The sequence below is a fragment of the Oryctolagus cuniculus genome, chromosome 1 (assembly GCF_964237555.1).
Source record: "Oryctolagus cuniculus chromosome 1, mOryCun1.1, whole genome shotgun sequence".
Classification (NCBI taxonomy): domain Eukaryota; kingdom Metazoa; phylum Chordata; class Mammalia; order Lagomorpha; family Leporidae; genus Oryctolagus; species Oryctolagus cuniculus.
The window spans coordinates 13,321,826-13,341,898 of NC_091432.1; the positions used below are offsets into that span (position 1 = coordinate 13,321,826).

Sequence of the window (20,073 nt, forward strand, 5' to 3'; positions counted from 1 at the left end):
TGCTGGTGCCGCAGACAGCAGCTGAACCTACTACACCACAGTGCCAGTCTGCCACAAAAGCTCTTTCAACTTTCTCTCTAGATACCATTCCTCTCTCTCCCCAATCCTCTGATTAGAGTGTCTGTTCTTCCCTTCATTACAAAATTGTTTGCTAACACAGGAACAAAATGATGAAGACAGAGGCCTAGCTGATGACAAACTCCCATCCTTTGTTATTTCACACTGTGGAGTTGAAAATATATTTCTCAAGAAACTCATCTTTGTTTTCTGAGAATGGAAGAGCAAGTGCTAACGTGGAGTGGTCACTCTGGTGTGCAAAGACTCTGGACTTAACCCTTGTCTACCTCAGCCACACTGAGGCTCAGTTTGCTTCTTTGTAAAGTGAGATGAAGAACCTCCCATGTTGAATCATTGTTGAGATGTTTAGATATAGCCTCAAAAGAGGCAAGGGAGAGAACACAACTTACTCTAAAAAAGGAGGACCCAACTAGCTTAATTTGTTCTGTACAAGTCCTTTTCCCTTCTGCATATGTGTGAGAATGAATTCTGCAAATCAAATTTCATCCATCTTTCCCACTGTTATGCTTCTGCTGCAGATGCTTAAGAATGAGCTACTCCGGGCCGGCGCCGCGGCTCACTAGGCTAATCCTCCGCCTAGCGGCGCCGGCACACCGGGTTCTAGTCCCGGTCGGGGCGCCGGATTCTGTCCCGGTTGCCCCTCTTCCAGGCCAGCCCTCTGCTGTGGCCAGGGAGTGCAGTGGAGGATGGCCCAGGTGCTTGGGCCCTGCACCCCATGGGAGACCAGGAAAAGCACCTGGCTCCTGGCTCCTGCCATCGGATCAGCGCGGTGCGCCGGCCGCAGCGCGCCGGCCGCGGCGGCCATTGGAGGGTGAACCAATGGCAAAGGAAGACCTTTCTCTCTGTCTCTCTCTTTCACTGTCCACTCTGCCTGTCAAAAAAAAAAAAAAAAAAAAAAAAAAAAAAAAAAAAAAAAAGAATGAGCTACTCCATTCAGTATCTGGCCTATTGGTTTCACATAGCTTTGGTTTACACAGTGCTGGCAGGCTGATACAAACAAATAAGTGTAGCCTATTGGAAGGAGCAGCTCAGGGGGCACAGTGCCAGCCTGGCAGCCTTGCAGAGCCAGCTCCTCTAACATGAGACCACGAGGGTGGGGTTGGATTTCACAAGGGCTGGCACTTAGAATTATTCACCAGTTTAGTGCAAGGTTCAAATTACAAGCCTCAGCTCAGCAGTTTCCGGAAGAGGCATAATCAGAAGACAGGCAAGGCCGCTGAGCTGACTGCATCAGAGAGGTTGCAGTTGAATCTGCTGCTCGCCAGTTGTTCCTAGGGATACCTGTGGAGGGTGACGTGAAGCCGGCTTTTAAGGTGAGGCCTCATTTCGAAGCAGTAGATCGAGTCTGTAGACTAACATGCAACATGAGTACTATAAATAACAAATGGTTATGTATGTGGGATTCATGCTAAATGGGCAGATTTTAACTACTCTTGCCACAAAAACAAAAAACGGGTAACTCTGGGAGATGATGGACATGTTAACTTGTTTTACTATGATTGCATTTCTATGGTCTATATCTACCCCATAATGTACTATATGTCATAAATAAGAAAACAAAATTAATTATAAAGAAGGTAATTGTTGTTTTGTGACAGCTCCTACACTTAAGCAAGTCAGATTGAAATACTCAGGCTAGGTTATGCTTAGAATATATGCAGGCAAGTATGTTCAAGGAGAGGCGTAATTTCAACATAAGAAGCATATATCTGATATCTACTCTGTAAAGGGCATTTTGTCAAGATCATGAAAAATTCTTAGAGACTTTTGCTCTAATGTAGTAAATGAACAAGAGGCAATTTGGTTTCCCTTCTGGAAGTGGGTAACTGAATAGAACACTCACTGTATAGAGACACTGCAAGTGTTACTGTATTTAACCCTGTTCACGTATCAGCCAGGGAGTGGAGTGTTTTCCTTGCACGGCTGATAAGAAGCTTGCTGCACTCACAGTCAGAGATTAAGCAGGTTAATAAGGATGGGAATACGGATCAGATTTGCTATCTATTTATATCATTTGGAGGACAAATTTTAAAAGTTTTTGCTTTTAATGCAACTAATACAAAGTTTTTTTTATTTTGGTATTCTGTCTTAAATTTATGATTATATTCATTGCATATGAGCTGTTGTATATTCTAAATTTCTCATTCTATTTGAACACCTTCCCATATGTCTACATTTATTATGTATTATGTTAATGCCTTAGAGTTTTATCACACTGCTGGGTCATATTTTACATTACTTCCCTCTGTTGCGGGACACTGAGAGTTTGTTCAGTGCCTGCTTATGTTTGTGTGGCTTTAAAAAATTCTTTTGAGAGCTGTTTCTTCCTCCTAATTGTTTTCTTTGGATTAATTTCCACTTCTGAAATGTCAAGTTCAAAGATTCTGAAGTTCACACACAAGGACATTGCCCATTGCCCAGCGCTGCCTGGTACAGTGAGTGTTTGGGATTTTCTGGGATCTCCCAGTATTAGTGCATTTTAGTGTACATTATTTATTGGATGTCACGCTTGGTTGTCAGTTTCTGTGTAGACCCTCAGGGGATGGTTCCAAACTCGACATATCAAGAAGTACAGTAATATTATACCCCACAAATTTGACGTGAAACTCTATATTGCATCTTTTTTTTTTTTACAGGCAGAGTTAGACAGTGAGAGAGAGAGAGAGAGACAGAGAAAGGTCTTCCTTCCGTTGGTTCACCCCCCAAATGGCTGCTACAGCCAGCGCACTGTGCCATTCCAAAGCCAGGAGTCAGGTGCTTCCTCCTGGTCTCTCATGGGGTGCAGGGCCCAAGGACCTGGGCCATCCTCCACTGCACTCCCGGGCCACAGCAGAGAGCTGGACTGGAAGAGGAGCAACAAGGACGGAATCTGGCACCCCAGCCGGGACTAGAACCCGGTGTGCCAGCGCCGCAGGCAGAGGATTAGCCTAGTGAGCCGCGGTGCCGGCCCTCTATATTGTATCTTATATTCATGTAACTTCCTTGTGTGTTGTTTGTAGATAAGACAGTATTAGTCTTCAGGAATATTATACATTTACCATTCTAAGACCCTTAGATACAAGACAGAATAAAGCAGCTGAAAACCCTTTATTATGTCCAATATATATTATGCACTTAATACATATTTGTGATTTGAAAGAATCGATTAACATGTTTATACCTTTGGAAAGTGGAGTGACTAGACACACAAGTTAATGCAGGCATTTCATATGTTCAATCATTCATCTCACACTTATTGAGCACCTGATATATATATATATATATATATATGTGCCAAATACTGTGATAAGCATTAATAACAGGTGAATAAATAAAATGGGTCACTTGACTGACTCAGAGAAATTCAGTCTAGAAAAGAAAGCTATAAGCCAATTTAAAAACATGTTGCACGTGCATGCAATAGGTATTTGTCAAGAAAAAAAAACATTAACCCAATGTAACAATTTTTGTAATTGAGACATGCGCAACACTTATGGGAACATACAAAAAGGTTTTATTTATTCTGCCAGAAATTAAAGATAGCAGAAGTCACTAAAGATGACAGACCCTTAAAGTTGGACTTTGAAGGATGACTGGAATCTGTACTTAGAAAGCAGATCAGGGGCTGATGCTGTGGAGTAGCAGTGAAGCCACTGCCTGCACATGCTGGCATCCCATATGGGCACCAGTTCAAGTCCCAGCTGCTCCACTTCCAATTCAGCTCTCTATTATAGCCTGGGAAAGCAATGGAAGATGGTCCAAGTCCTTGGGCCCCCACACCTGTATGGGAGACCCAGAAGAAGCTCCTGGCCCCTGGCCTCAGATCGGCCCAGCTCTGTCCATTGCAGCCATTTGGGGAGTGAACCAGCAGATGGAAGACCTCTCTCTCTCTCTCTCTCTCTCTCTCTCTCTCTCTGTTTCTCCTCTCTGTGTAACTCTTTCAAATAAATAAACAAATCTTTTAAAAAATACTATGCTTTAAATGCTACTGTTTTATTTACTCAGGTTCAAAAATGACCTAAAATGGAATAGAGAGCTATTTTGGAAAAGTGAGTTGGGAAACAGAAAGCAGATGCGAGGCAAATGAAGACAATCTATGAATTTCTTCTAATTTGCAATTCTTTGAGTCTACCAACAAGTCATCTTGACTGCTTAAAAATAAAAATCAATACCATTTGTTCACAAGACTTTTAGTCTATCTCCCATTGAATTATCTAAGACATCTTTGTGGAAAACCAATTCTTTGGCTTTCTATGGCCTCCATTGGTCTTCATGTATTTGTACAATCTTACGCCAATACCACTCCATCTTGATTACTGTAGCTTTCTAGTTAGTAAGCCCTAAATATCACATAAATTTTGTAATCACTTTGTCACTCTACAGGTAAAACCTGAGGTTTTTTGTGACTTATTTGAATGAGCAGATATGTAATGATTCTTCCCCCTCTGGGTATCATTATGAATGCTTTCAAATGCTGTGTCTTTAGCTTCGCTGCTCTTGTCTTCCATAACATCTAATCTGCTGTTACTCACATCTTATATATTTTTCCTGGATGTAGTCTCACTGATTAGATGTTTTATTTTCCATTTCTGTCAGTTTCATCTTGGTCATTTATTATTTTCCATTGTTTTCTCAACATGAGCATGTGTTCTGTGTCCTAAACATGAGGAGAAAAGTTATTATAGGCAGTCAATATGCTTGTTTGCTAGTTCCAACATCTCTGAGTTTGTTCATTTTATCATAATTTTTATTTTTTGGATAATAAAAAATTTCATTTGCAAGATGATGGGGAACAGGATCTTTTGGTTAGGCACTGTTGTAATATAAAAAGCATTTTGAACACAACTGCAAGCATCTTTTTTCAATCTATGCTTACCATATTTTGCCTACTGACTTTGGATTAAGGTTTCAAACTTCTTTTTATGCGTAACATTTTTGTTGAATGTTGGACAATATGACTTACTCATTGTTGGCTTATAGATTTTGTTGCACTTACTTATAATGTTGTATTTTGTTCTCACATGCAGTTAAGTTGTCAGGATCTGTTGAATCATTTCAAGGCTTGCTTTTAATTAGTTGTTAGGTTGGATCTAGAATAGACAAAGCCTGCTCTTGTATTACGCTGTCTTTCTGCTCTAGGCTGTGAGAACATAAACTGTTCTCAGTCGGTGTGAGCTATAGGAGGTTTTCTTCCTTGTTTTTCCCAGTGGTTCTTTCTCAGGCTAAGGCAATTTCTTTTTGTATGTGTGCAGATCAATAATGAACCAAAGACTCTAGGGGACTCTCAAATCTTCAGAAATTCTCCCCCTGCTTCTCCTCCTTCTTCCCCCTTCTCTTTTCCCTTTTCCCCTCCCGTTCACTCTCCCTTAGCCACTTCCTCTTATTCTCTCTCTCTCTGACTCTGACTTACTGCTTTTTCTGAAACTCCACCTTGACCTCCTCCAGTCTCTGTATGCTCAAGTCAGTGAGACACTATGCTCTCTTAGACTCCACGTTCCTGAATTGTAGCCTGGAAAGTCCTTTCAATAATAACCTGATGCAATCCCAGGGCCCATCTCATTTGTTTCTCTTTTCTTGTGGATCATAGCTGTGTGGTCTGATATCCACTATGTAAAAATTGCCACTGTTGCAGGTGTGAAGATAAATGCAGGTCTACCCTGGTGAGAAGTGAAAGTCTCCTTTCTGTCCTGACATCACGTGGTACCCAGTTCTGGTCTGTAGTGTGACAACTTACACACAGACAGTTTAAGGCAACATCCTCAAAGAGCACTTCCTGGGTCCCTTCACTTAGAAGTTACTTTACTCGGCTGGCACCGCGGCTCACTAGGCTAATCCTCCGCCTTGCGGCGCCGGCACTCCAGGTTCTAGTCCCGGTCGGGGCACCGGATTCTGTCCCAGTTGCCCCTCTTCCAGGCCAGCTCTCTGCTGTGGCCAGGGAGTGCAGTGGAGGATGGCCCAAGTGCTTGGGCCCTGCACCCCATGGGAGACCAGGAAAAGCACCTGGCTCCTGCCATCGGATCCACGCGGTGCGCCGGCCGTGGCGGCCATTGGAGGGTGAACCAACGGCAAAAGGAAGACCTTTCTCTCTGTCTCTCTCTCTCACTGTCCACTCTGCCTGTCAAAAAAAAAAAAAAAAGTTACTTTACGCCAAATGTCACAGTTTAAAAACTAATTCAGTGACTTATCCTCTTTTCTTCCTTTTGTGTGTAGTTGGGATGTTAAAGAATGCTTAGGTAATCTCAATTTGATGCAGAGTCAAATATGTGAAAACGGTGTTTTTTATTACCTAGTCTTTTCTACAGTGTGTGTCACAGATCCAAGGGTAAGGCTTACAGATGGAGTTAAACTAAAACTTGAGTGAGGTCAGTCATAGGGTGACATTATCAGCCTTGAATATGACTTGGCAATGAGACTCTAAAAGCCAATTGTTTATTTTTAGACCTTGTCAAAATGCCCTGTATTAAAAAGGGCACTTCAAAACATCATGTGCTACATAGCACTTTCATTCATGTAGGGAGGAGGGAAGAGGTGGTAGGAACATGATAAATAAATAAGCAACATATATATGACCAGGACTCTTCAATGCACACCGTAGGTATTCACTTATTTAATCCTAAAAAAATTACTGTGACTTAAACCGTGCTGTTAGCTCATCTACATTTGAGGAAATTCAGGCACAATGAACCTAAGTAATTTCTCCAAGGTTAGATAGCTTGTTACAAGGTCCACGAGAATTACTGATAGCAATTGCAATTTTAAAATGTTATATTTATTTTTAAATGTGCTTGTTCACCGAAAGTGCAACTAAGGGCTTATTTCATCAAAAAGCAAAAAAGAGACCCCTCCCCCCCCCAAAAAAAAAAGAACTCAGTAAAAGACTCCTGTCCCTTTGTCAGTCTTGTGAGGACTTCAATGGAGAGACACTGATGCCTGTCCTGCCCATTAGCGCAGAACTTGCTATTCTTGTGTCTGAGTCTCCTGCAACCCCCCTCATTCCTGGGTGTCCCTGGCTGTCTCTCCAGGTGAAGGCCTCCTGAGCAATGTTCTTACTGCAAGGTGCACAGATGCTGCAGATGCTGGAGAACGCCTTGAGGAAGAGCCTCCCGGAATCCTTAAAGGTGACAATAGCGACTTCTGAGGAGAGTAAGGAAGAGAAACGGGCCCTGAAGTTGGAGGAAAGGAGACTAACATTCGTGCAATATTGATTTTAGACCACGTGCTGCTTCATGTTTTCTCTCATTTTGTTTTCATGCTGTCCCGGCAAAATATTTGCTATCATGTCCTTATCACTCACGTGACTAGATTAATAGGTTTGTGTAATATCCACAGATATCTATTTATAATTAGACAAACAATGTTTGTCCAAACGCTGTCTTTGTTCTGACTGCAAAAATTATTCCCTTGCTCCTTTCCAAAAAGCATTTGAAGGTAACACTTAAAATTTTCTTCTGTATATTAAGATAATCGAAAATGAATCTTGATGTGAATGGAAGGGGAGAGGGAGTGGGAAAGGGGAGGGTTGTGGGTGGGAGGGACGGTATGGGGGGGAAGCCATTGTAACACATGAGTCGTACTTTGGAAATTTATATTCATTAAATAAAAGATTAAAAAAAAAATTTTTCCCAGAGTTCCCCTCCAAATTTGGCTAAGACTACATATTAATGTTTATTTGTTCCCTCTAAAAGAGCATTTTCCAGGTGAGAGCTTTACCATCACAAACCTTTACAATTAGCAGCAGATCAATTTCTACTTCCCAATTGCTCTGAACTTAATAAATATCAGCTATTCAGGGCTTACCCTAATATCTTCCTTGACCTAATAAACTCTCAGGATTAAATAAAACATACACATGTGAGTGCTTAAACCCAGAGCTAGCCAAAACAGCTCTAGATTCAGATTTTGTTTATATTTTTTCTTTAATAATGAAAAGAATATGGTCCTCTGATGAACAATCTTTTCTAGATTTGTATTGTTTTATTTTTCTTTCTATAAAATTCATACACTTGATTAGCACATTTAGTTTCCTCACTCCTAACAGAGTCTTTAAAAACATTTATTTAGGCCGGCGCCGTGGCTCAATAGGCTAATCCTCCGCCTAGCGGCGCCGGCACACCGGGTTCTAGTCCCGGTCGGGGCATCGGATCCTGTCCCGGTTGCCCCTCTTCCAGGCCAGCTCTCTGCTGTGGCCCAGGAGTGCAGTGGAGGATGGCCCAGGTGCTTGGGCCCTGCACCCCATGGGAGACCAGGAGAAGTACCTGGCTCCTGCCATCGGATGAGCACGGTGCGCCGGCCGCAGCGCGCCAGCCGTGGCGGCCATTGGAGGGTGAACCAACAGCAAAAGGAAGACCTTTCTCTCTGTCTCTCTCTCTCTCTCACTGTCCACTCTGCCTGTTAAAAAAAAAAAAAAGATTTATTTGTTTATTTAAAAAGCAGAATGACAATGAGCCCCCCCACACACACACCCCTTCTATCTGCTGGCTCATTTTCTGAATGGCAGCAACAATGCCAAGAGATTGGAGCTCTCTCCAGGTCTTCTAAATGGATGGCAGGAGTCCAACCACTAGGCCACCACCTGCTGCTTTCACAGGAGTATTTGCAGGGAGGTAGATTGGAAGCAGAGCAGATGGAAGTTGAATCTGAGTTACACTGTAGGATGCAAGCGTTGTAAGCTGTGCTTGTCCTGCTGTACCAAAACACTGCTCCTCCACAACAAATTTGTTTTTCCTTGATTCTGTATAAAGGATAAGAATATTAGCATTCTGTTGTTTGTAGATCATGTGGTTTCATTTTTACTTATTAGAATTGAGACAACTGACCATAATCTTTAATCACTACTAAAACAAAAGTACTTCAAATCAACTAATCTAATATTAGAATAAGAAAGATAAAATCAAAATTACTCACTTTGATAAATCCCAGTAACATTAATAAATAGTACCTAATACTTCACTGGACACACTTTAACATGCAGGCAGCTTGCCTAAAAGAGCCAGTTTTTCTTTGTGGTTCTTTCAGTAAGACACTGTCTGGAAACTTGTCTGAAATACCCTTGTGGTGACTCCTTTTAAAAGTTCTTCAGGCTTAAACCTTTCTTATTAAGGATGAAGAATTTTGTGATTAAAAATTCCCTTTATTCCTTGTGTTCAGTGGATTTGAACATTTAAACTAAACTTTTGTTATTTCCAAATGGTCCTTTCTTGGAGCCTTTCGGTGTAGAAGTAGCACTCTTGGCTCCTCAGCTTTCAAGAAGGAATAGACTCTCTTCTCTGGTTTTGCAGTAAGATCCATGTTTTCCTTGGAGAGAAATCCAGAATAGTTGTAAGCCAGGTAATTTTAATGGAAGTATAAACTGGAACTTACTGTTACTGAACACTTACTTGAGGACCAGTTGAAAAAATGTTCACCCACTATTCTAACTAAACATTAGACTTTAAATACAGTTAATTGCAGGTGTCAGCTTCAGTTGGTTCAATGTACAGTAGTTGACTTTTATTTCTGTTTGATATGTTCTGAGTTCAACAGGAGAAACAGAGTTTTAAGTAATTAGGCCATGACAAGAAAGAATAATAGTTTCACATATTTTCACATTTTTTAAAGATTCATTTGAAAGGCAAAGTTATAGAGAGTTAGAGGGACAGTCAGAGAGAGAGAGGGAAAGTGAGATCTTCCATCTGCTGGTTCACTCCCCAAATGGCTGCAATGGCTGGAGCTGGGCCTCTCTGAAGCCAGGAGCCAGGAGCTTCTTCCACATCTCCTATGTACGTGCAGAGGCCCAAGGACTTGAGCCATCCTCCGCTGCTTTCCCTGACACAGTAACAGGAAGCTGGGGTGGAAGTGGAGCAGTCAGGAATTGAACTGGTGCCCATATGGGATGTAGGCACCACAGGAGGTGGCTTTACTCACTATGACACAGTGATGTCCCCGTATTTTCATATTTTGATGATATAATAGTATAAATACATTTTGTAGACAACCCCAACACAAATTTGTAAAAAGACAGATTCTGTGTTTTTCCCAGTCTGTACTGAAGCTATATCCAACCTCCACTGATGACTGAACACAGAATAAATTCTGTTAAAGTCAGTCAGCTTAAAAAGATTTTATTCTTTTCTCTTCCCCCCGTCTAACATCAATAGTTCATGTGGGGTTAGGGGATGCAGGAGAGAAGGATACTGGTAGAGTGTTTGATCACCATTTGTATGTACATGCATTGTTTTGATTTCTGGTCATTGTTGTATTTCCCAGTCAGTATTTTTTGAGGCTTCCTGGTCGTAGGTGTCATAAGGTCTATGGGTGTATTCACTACTGCATTACCTACTCCAAAATCATAAGAACATCTCCTGTCAACAGGTTTGCTTTCTTTTTTTTTTTTTTTTATTTTTTTTTGACAGGCAGAGTGGACAGTGAGAGAGAGAGAGACAGAGAGAAAGGTCTTCCTTTTTGCCGTTGGTTCACCCTCCAATGGCCGCCGCGGCCAGCGCGCTGCGGCCGGCGCACCGCGCTGATCCGATGGCAGGAGCCAGGAGCCAGGTGCTTTTCCTGGTCTCCCATGGGGTGCAGGACCCAAGCACCTGGGCCATCCTCCACTGCACTCCCTGGCCACAGCAGAGGGCTGGCCTGGAAGAGGGGCAACCGGGACAGAATCCGGAGCCCCAACCGGGACTAGAACCCGGTGTGCCGGCGCCGCTAGGTGGAGGATTAGCCTAGTGAGCCGCGGCGCCGGCCAACAGGTTTGCTTTCTTAGATCCTCACCCTCTCCCTTCCACCCCTGTGTTTCACCAGCTTGTCCAATATGGCAGGTACGGGGATCCAGGGATTTGTACAGACTATGGTACTCAAAAACACATTCTCTTGAGCCCTAGGCTATAGGCACTTTTGGTTTGTCAAACTTGCTTTAATCTCTCCAAAGGGTAGAGTGGAAATTTATGTTAAAGAGGTTTGAACATACACAGTAATTTCCTTTCTGAACGTCCTTTGAAAGAGTTTCACACTCATGTCAACTTGTAGACATATTTTAGGAAGAATTATTTGTGGAAAATTACCAAACTGAAAGGATCACAAACTAGTAAATGAATATATTTCCTGTGATCCATTCATCTAGTGGAATATTACTCAGCTTTTAAAAATAATTAAGGGGCTGGCGCTGTGTTGGAGAGGGTAAAGCTGCTGCCCGTAGTGCCGGCATCCCATATGGGTGCCGGATGGTATCCTAGCTGCTCTGCTTCCAAGCCAGCTCCCTGCCACTGCCTGGAAAAGCAGCAGAAGATGGCCCAAGTCATTGGGCCCCTGCACTCACATGGGAGACCCAGAAGAAGCTCCTGGCTCCTGTCTTCGGATCTGCACAGCTCTGGCCATTACAGTCATCTCGGGAGTGAATCAGTAGATGGAAGACCTCTCTCACTCTCTCTCTGCCTCTGCTTCTCTGTAACTCTGCCTTTCAACTATATAAATAAATCTTTTTTAAAAATTGAACATCCTTATGCTTACATTTTTAGAAAAATATTTTAATTTTTAAGATGTAATTTTTGACATTTTCCCACTTGCACTTCATATATAGACATTATATACATGCACATATAGACTATTTTTTCTTGGGAAAAGTGATATTAATATCACAAAGTGAAGGATTCATGACAATGATAATAACTTGGGGAAAGTTGAGTATATTGTTTGTGTATGTGCATGACTAGAAAAGAACCTACAAAAAAGATAATTTAAAATCTTGTCATAATTTTATAGAAATAATATTTGTCCTGGTGAATAAGGAATTTTCTTTTCCTTTCCAAAAAGCTGACCTTCCTATCTTCTTGGGATTTTGTAGGTTTTTGGGACTGTCTTCCACATAAATCATGGAAACCCATTCAACCTTAAGGCCCTGGTGGACAAGTGGCCTGATTTTAATACAGTGGTTGTCCGTCCTCAGGAGGAGGTAAGTTGTTGGTTTGTGATACAGAGAAACTCCTATGTTCATATTTGCTGTGTGCCTATCATGCACCAGTAAACGTGGTAGACCCCATAGATCATGAAATGAATCAAAGTGATGATGAATAAGTGTTTGTCTTCAAGAAGCTCACAGACTGGAGGAAAAGAGAGACAGATAAATTAAACTTGGTCACAAGTATACGAGGACATACACATGAGGTTCAGAACTAGTCCAAGTAAAAGCTGATGGATTAACTACGCAGGTCAGAGGTAGAGTTTACAAGATGTGGTTAGGGACACTGCCTGGTGGAGATTTCATCTGAACTGGATTTTGCAGTTCAGTATATTTTTGTCAAGCTGATAAGGAAAAGCGGACATTATAGCTAGAGTAAATAGCAAGAACAAAGATATGGAAGTGTATAATAAGTTAGGATGACTATAAAGACTAAAATTACATTGTTAGAATTTCCATATGCAATTTGGAGAACAACTTAAAAGCTAGTGAAGCTAAATAGATAATACAATTCAAAGGTGAGTTTATTTTCAAACATTAAAAAAACAAGGCAGAAGGCCCAAGGAAGGTGACAGAACAGAATTCTCTGGGAATTGCTTTCCCATAGAAATATCTGTTTGAACAACTACTCTTGAAGAAAAAAACCTTTACAAGTTCACTGTAACTCTTGTAGCACAGAAATTTACAGATTGAGGGAATAAATTTCCAATTATGCATCTGATAATAGACTAATACCAAAAATATATGAGGAACTCAACTAAAGGCATGAAAATGAATCACCTGATTTTAGAATGTCAAAGGACTTAAATAAATGCTTTCCAAAGAAGATACAGAGATGGCCAGCAGTATTATGTAAAAAAATATTTTGGGTGTTTGGGGAGATGTTGGTAAATATGTTGGATACAAAATTTCCATTACATGAAAAAAATAAGTTCAAGAGATCTTTTTGACTATATAGTTACTAAGATTTATAATAATACATCATGTTCTTGAAAACTGCTGAGAGTATATATAAGTGTTCTCACCACAAAAATCCATCTGAAGTAATACAAATATTGATTAGCTACATTTAGTCACTCCACATTGTATATATACAAGGATACTTCATGGAAAAATACTTAAAAGAATTAAAAAATTTTGAAATCCATGCATAATTTTGGTTGACTGTATTTCTTTTGGTGGAAGAAAGTAGCAGTCTACTTGCAATGCACACAGCAAAGAGTCACAAAGCTACTGGTCACTCTCTTGACTCCCCAAGGGATTACAGGCAGTGAATTTAGCAGATTAAACTGGGGCTTGAGCAGTGAGTTGTCAGCTCCCTTGTGGGCCTCTGGAGAGGCCACAGTGTTGATGACCTTCCTTTAATTGGTCAATGATAGTGGAGAAAGATGGGTACCTCTCTGTCTAGCCTGTGGGCAATTTGGATGTTAAACTTTGCTAGATCAGTGCCAGCAAGTTTCTGTGAAGCTCTGATTATAGAGGCCAGCACTGAGATGTTAACATAGAGGCCATCTGAGTCTTTGTGATTTCATCCAGGTTTTATTTTAAAAAATACATTTTTCATGATTTTTTGAAGATCCCTTATATATGGATTTCATTTGTTTTAAAAGGTTTATGTATTCACTTGAAAGGCAGAGTAACAGACAGAGGGAGAGATAGGTGAGAGAGAAGTCTTCCATCTTTATTTTCACTCGCCAAATGGCCACAGTGGCCAGGACTGGGCCAGGCCGAAGCCGGGAGCCAGGAGCTTCATGCAGGACTCCTATGTGGGTGGCAGGAGCACAAGCCCTTGGATCATCCTTCTCTGCTTTTCACAGGTCACTAGCAAGGAGCTGGATTGGAAATGGTGCAGCTGATACAAGAATCAGATACCATGTGGGATGGCAGCATCGCTGGCAGCAGCATGATCCACAGTGCCACAACACTAGTCCCCAAATTTCATTTTTTTTTGGCAACAAAATAAACATACCTTTTAATTTTCTACAAACTTTTTGAAATACTTATACTTCAAGATATCATGTTGTGGGGCTGACACTGTGGTGCAGCAGGTAAAGCCGCTGCCTGCAGAGCTGGCATCCCATATGGGCACCAGTTCGAGTCCCAGCTGCTCCACTTCCGATCCAGCTCTCTGCTATGGTCTAGGAAAGCAGTAGAAGATGGCCAAGGTCCTTGGGCCCCTGCACCCACGTGAGAGACCTGGAGGAAGCTCCTGGCTCCTGGCTTCGGATTGGCACAGCTCCGGCCGTTGCAGCCAATTGGGAGTGAGCCAGTGGTTAATGACCTCTCTCGCTATCTGCCTCTCCTTCTCTCTCTGTGTAACTGTGACTTTCAAGTAAAATAAACAATTCTTTAAAAAAACCATGCTGTAATTGAAATTCAATTGTCATTTAAAATTGGAATATAAGTCTGTTAAAAGGTGGCTGTTTGGCACAGTGGTCAAGACACTGATTGGGATGGTTGCATTCCATACTGGAGTGCCTGGATCCAAGTCCCAGCTCTGCTTCTGCTAATTAGTACCCTTGGGAGGCAGTGAGTGATGGGAGACTGGAATCGAGTCCCATGTTTGTTGCTTTGGCCTATCCAAGACTTGGCTATTGCAGGCATTCTGGAAGTGAACCAGCAGATATGAGATGCCGCTCTTTCTGCCTGTCTGTCTCTCTGTTCTTATCTTTCAAATAAGTAAATAAAATGTAAAAGTCAATTTAAAAAGTGAAAAGTACATACAAATTAATAAAATATCAAAAATACCAGTATAACTGTATATAAAGTTATTTTAAAATTACTAAACATTATATATAAATCAAGAAATTTGCAATAATAATAAAAATTGAGCAGCCATACAATTATTAGATATTTTACAATTGTTAAATATAGATTTTTCTGTGATCCTAAGCCACAAAATATGTCAATAGTATTATTGCTGATTTGAATGTGCATTCTTGTGTAATATTCAAGTATTTAAAAAACAGTTTCTAATAGTACACTAGTTGTGGCAATCTTTTCTTCCGCCTCCTTCTTCCAAATAATTTCATCTTGAGAATATGTGGGGTTTTTGTTTTTGTTTGTTTTTCTGAACTATAATTTATTTTACCATAATAATTTTTAAAAAGTAATTTATTTTTTGTCCTCTTTGGTTTCATTACACAGAGATGGAGATTTTAATCCAGAATTATCATTATCATTTTTTAAAGAATTATTTACTTACTTGAAAGAGAGAAAGACAGACAGACAGAGATTGATTTTCAATCTGTTTGTTCATTCCCAAAAGGCCACAATGGCCAGAGCTGGGACAAGCTGAAGTAAGGAGCCAAGAACTCCATCCAGTTCACCCTTGCATGTGCAGGACCCAAGGATTTAGGCCATCTTCTGTTTTCCTAGGTCTGTTAGCAGGGAGCTGGATCTGAAGTAGAGCAGACAGGACTTGAATAAGGGCCCATATAGGATGTCAGTGTAGCAGGAGGTAGCTTAACCCTTAGAATCACAATGCTGGTCCCTTGAAATTTTTTAAAAATTTCATTTGTCTGAAATACAGGGAAGTAGGATATATATATATATATATATATAGAGAGAGAGAGAGAGAGAGAGAGAGAATCTCCATCTGCTGTCCACTCCCCAAATACCCTCAAGAGCTGAGGCTGGGCCATGCATAAACTGGGAGCCAAAAATTAATTCAGTTCCCCTATGTGAGTGGTGGGGATCCAAGCACTCCAGCCATTAACACTGCCTTCCTGGGTGCTCATTATCTGGAAGTCAGCTTTGGGAATGTAGGAATGGGGCCCTAAGCACTCAGGCATCCCAGCAGTATTAACCACTGCACTCAACACCTCACCATGTCCATTTCAACATGGTCATGTTCATCATGTGCAAATATTTTAACCGAGGAAAGTTTTTCTTGCAACAGAAGATTTCATTTGTCAGTTGTTTTCCTCTTCTTCTTGAGAATGGAGATATAAAAGAACGCTCTCTAAATCATTGTGTCTGTTTAATTAGAAGTTTTAATGTGATTCAGAGATAGAGAACAATATTATTCTGAAATTTTAGGTCATGAATTGAATATTTTAATCTTTGTTCTTGGTTTCATTTAGTCAGAAATAATTATAATGCCCCAATTAGAACATTATTCTTTTTTGCCTAAAAATAGTGCAGTATAGTGGAATTTTGAAAAAATGGCATTGGAATCACAAACCATAAGGAATGTGTCTCATTGTCCCTTTCTCAATGATAACAGAATATGAGAGATGACCTTGACCACTATACCAATACATACCACATCTACACCAGGGACCCAAAAAACTGTCAAGAATTCCTTGATTCTCCAGACGTCATCAACTGGAAACAGCACCTGCAGATTCAAAGTAAGCAAGAGGAATGTTATGTGTGGGGAATTATTTCTGTTTGCTAAGCAAGTCATCATAGGACTCAAATCTCCTTCCTTCAAGCTCCAGATCCTCAGCCTGAGGCTGACTTTTTAACTCAGCTGTTTCTTCATCCACAGAAGTGGAACTATATCAAATTTTTGGAAAAATGGACTACATATAGACAGCCATAATATAATTCTTGCTACCAAGGTTTTAAGGCGTGTTTTGTAGCTGTATCCATGACCCTTAGGATGATTGGATGTCACAGCAGAACTTATCTCTGACCTCCCATTACTAGAATAAGAGGAGTTCATTGTGCCATAGAACACCTCCAAGGTCACTTAAGACTACTGTGATTTTGAGCATACACCCTGTTATCAGACTCCCAGGAATAATATCTGCCTATGAGTTGCTTTTGTGATTTTAGCCAGTTGAACTACCATCTCTGAGATCATGTTATTCATATAGAGACCTGAGAATAATAATAGACCCTAGAGCAAATTTTTAAAAATTTGGAGTTAGGAAGAACTTAAAACAATATCAGGAGGTGTCAGTTAACTTTTACTTCATGGCAAACCTCACGATGCTGTGAACCAACAATTTAGGTTAGGCTTTGCAAGATAGATCTTCTGCTGTTCTTATCTGAATTTATTATGCTGGTGAAATCAGTTGATGGATTGGCAGTGGGCTGAATGATAGCTCTGGCTGCAGTGCCAGATGTTGATTGGGATAACACCATAATAACACATGTGTGTTCACTAGACTGGTTTAGAATATTTTTATGGGGTTGGTTTTCAAGGCCACCAGGAGCAAAATGAGAGGGAAAGCCCAAAGCTACAAGTATTTTTAATTCTTTCTTTATGTTAAATTTCACTTTCCTTTGGTGAAATTGAGTCACATAGCAAAGGTCAAACACAGTGTAAGAGAATACAATCCCATGATAAAAATTGAAGGAGATATGATGAGCAAATTGTGGTCAACTGCAACAGAGAACAGAGTTCAATAAATATTAGCTACCTCTTTAAAATAAATCATCGCCTTTGATTATCAAAATGACATGATTATATAACCCAGAACATGCAGTTCCAGTCTCATTACTGCCACTAATAACTTGTCCATAACTTAATCCATCTCTGGCCATGTTTTCAGTTATGCATAACAGGAAAAATTGCACAATCCCTGACTCCTAGTAGTACTAATGTCAGAGCAAAAGTTTTCCTGATTGTTTTTTTAACTTTTATTTAATGAATATAAATTTCCAAAGTACAGAATATGGATTACAATGGCTTCCCCCCCATAATGTCCCTCCAACCCGCAACCCTCCCCTTATCCACTCCCTCTCCCCTTCCATTCACATCAAGATTCATTTTCGATTCTCTTTATATACAGATGATCAGTTTAGCATACATTAAGTAAAGATTTCAACAGTTTGCTCCCACACAGAAACATAAAGTGTAAAATACTGTTTGAGTACTAGTTATAGCATTAAATCACAATGTACAGCACACTAAGGACAAAGATCCTACATGAGGAGTAAGTGCACAGTGACTCCTGTTGTTGACTTAACAAATTGATTGTTTTTTAAATATTCATTTATTTACTTGAGAGGCAGTGTTACAGACAGAGAGAAGGAAAGACAGAGAGAGAGGTCTTCTGTCCACTGATTCACTCTCAAACTGGCTGCAAAAGCCGACCCAAAGCTGGGCTGATCCAAAGCCAGGAGCCAGGGACTTCTTCCAGGTCTCCTATGCAGATGCAGGGTCCCAAGCACTTGGGTCATCTTCCACTGCTTTTCCAGGCCTTCAGCAGGGAGCTGGATCAGAAGTAGAGCAACCTGGACTTGAACTGGTGCCCATCTGGGATGTCAACCCCATAGGCAGATGCTTAACTTACTATACCACAGCACCAGCTCCAAGGTTTCTTGATTCTAAATCCCAGTGCTTTCTACTCTTCTGGAAAACATCTCTCTAGAATGTACTTAGACCATTACCCATCTCCTTTTATCCCTCTAGGCTCACAGGCCAGCCTGAATGAGGTGATACAAAATCTTTCAGCCATTAAATCTTTCAAAATCAAGCGTTCAGAAAGCTTTCTGTATATGTCATCTGGGACTGTCAAGAAACTGATTCCTTCCCTGCTAGAAGGAAAGAATTTATCACCCAGTGGTGGCAAGCCCAAGGCCATGTGAGTTTGATAAAAATCACTCTGTACTACTCACACGTGTCATTGATGAAGTAGCTTCCCAGTTTCTCTCCCTGCTTTCTTCCTGGCTCCCACAGTCAATGCTCTAAAAAGTAGTCAAGAATTTTTTTTTTTTTTTCAAAAAAAGTAATTCAACCATGCTTATTCCTTGCTTTAAAAAATACCACCATCTCCCATTGCACCTGGAATAGATCCAGCCTCTGTATACCATTTCAACATTTCTGGCTTTTCTTGACCCCTTCCTCCATCAATACTAGTCTTTCTTTGCTCTATCATCAAAGCCTACCCATCCTTGAGGACTTTGTGTTTTCTATTTCCTGACTGTGTACTCTGTCTCTTTAAGATAGTAGAGGTCAGAACAAATATAAATCCTTATACTCATGGAGTGTGCTTTCTTTCTTGACTCTCCATAGCAACCAAGAGAAATTCAAACCCTTATCCTTGGATGTTGCCCATGCTTCCTTGGTGAACAAATTCTGGTATTATGGTGGTAATGAGAGGAGCCAGAGATTCATTGAGCGCTGCATCCGGACCTTCCCCACCAGTGGTCTACTGGGGCCTGAGGGAAACCTTGTGTCCTGGAACCTGATGGACCAGACTGGAGAAACACGAATGGCAGGCACCCTACCTGAGTACCGGGGCCAAGGCCTCGTCTCCTATGTTGTCCACGCCCAGGAGGTGACTATGGAGAAACTCGGCTTTCCCGTCTATTCTCATACAGACAAGACTAACATAGCTATGCAAAGAATGAGTGACACTCTGCACCATCTCACCATGCCCTGTGACTGGAACCAGTGGATCTGCATGCCTGTGTGAAGTCAGCCCTGAACTCAAGATTTGGGTGGTTGTAGACATTCAACTGGAGGAGTGGATAGTCAGTGAAAAGAATAAATAAATCATAACAATCAGTAAATGGAGTGAGTGCTGTTTGGATTCTCATGAAAAAGTATGAATGGTCAACAGGACTGCCATGGACTTCCCTTAGATTTCTTGATGTAAAGCAGGCTCAGGTTCTCCTGGGTTGGATCCAGGTACTTTAGTTTCTCACACTTCCTGAATCTTTGGGATACTCATTTATCAGATACATATTTCTCCAAAATGCTTCTCCTGGGACTCCGAGTGCACAGGTTGTGACAGTCTCTCGCTGGGGCAGGGGAGGTGATATATTCTGGACATTGTGTGTGACCTTCTCCCCTTTATTCCTATGACCTCTCCCTTAGTTATCAGGAAGTCTGTATTACAGGACTTTAGAGTATGTCTTCTACTATAATTGTTTTGTTATAGATACATTAAATATACTGTGCACAAATTATAAGTGATATTAGATTAAACACAATATATGTGAAATAGCAAAGAAAGTTATTAGGAAAAATACTAACTTCCATTAGTCTGTCCTTTCCACCTCTCATTCCAGGGGAAATGATCCAATATTGCTTTCAAATTCTAAGATTCCTAAATCCATCACAAAAACCAAATAATAGAGGAGTTTTGTTTTGTTTTGTTTTGTTTTGCTTGTATAAG

At 40.8% G+C, this 20,073-nt stretch overlaps 1 protein-coding gene across 1 annotated transcript; it reads left to right on the forward strand.

Annotated features, from left to right (window-relative positions):
* The first annotated feature begins 1,034 nt into the window (after positions 1-1,034).
* GLYAT (glycine-N-acyltransferase) lies at positions 1,035-19,465 on the forward strand. The gene is made up of 6 exons (XM_051854323.2): positions 1,035-1,391; positions 7,080-7,175; positions 11,879-11,986; positions 16,221-16,347; positions 18,363-18,534; positions 18,966-19,465. Exons 2-6 carry the CDS (start codon positions 7,098-7,100, stop codon positions 19,366-19,368), a joined length of 888 nt encoding a protein of 295 aa, XP_051710283.1. The 5' UTR covers positions 1,035-1,391; positions 7,080-7,097; the 3' UTR covers positions 19,369-19,465.
* The last annotated feature ends 608 nt before the right edge of the window (positions 19,466-20,073 follow it).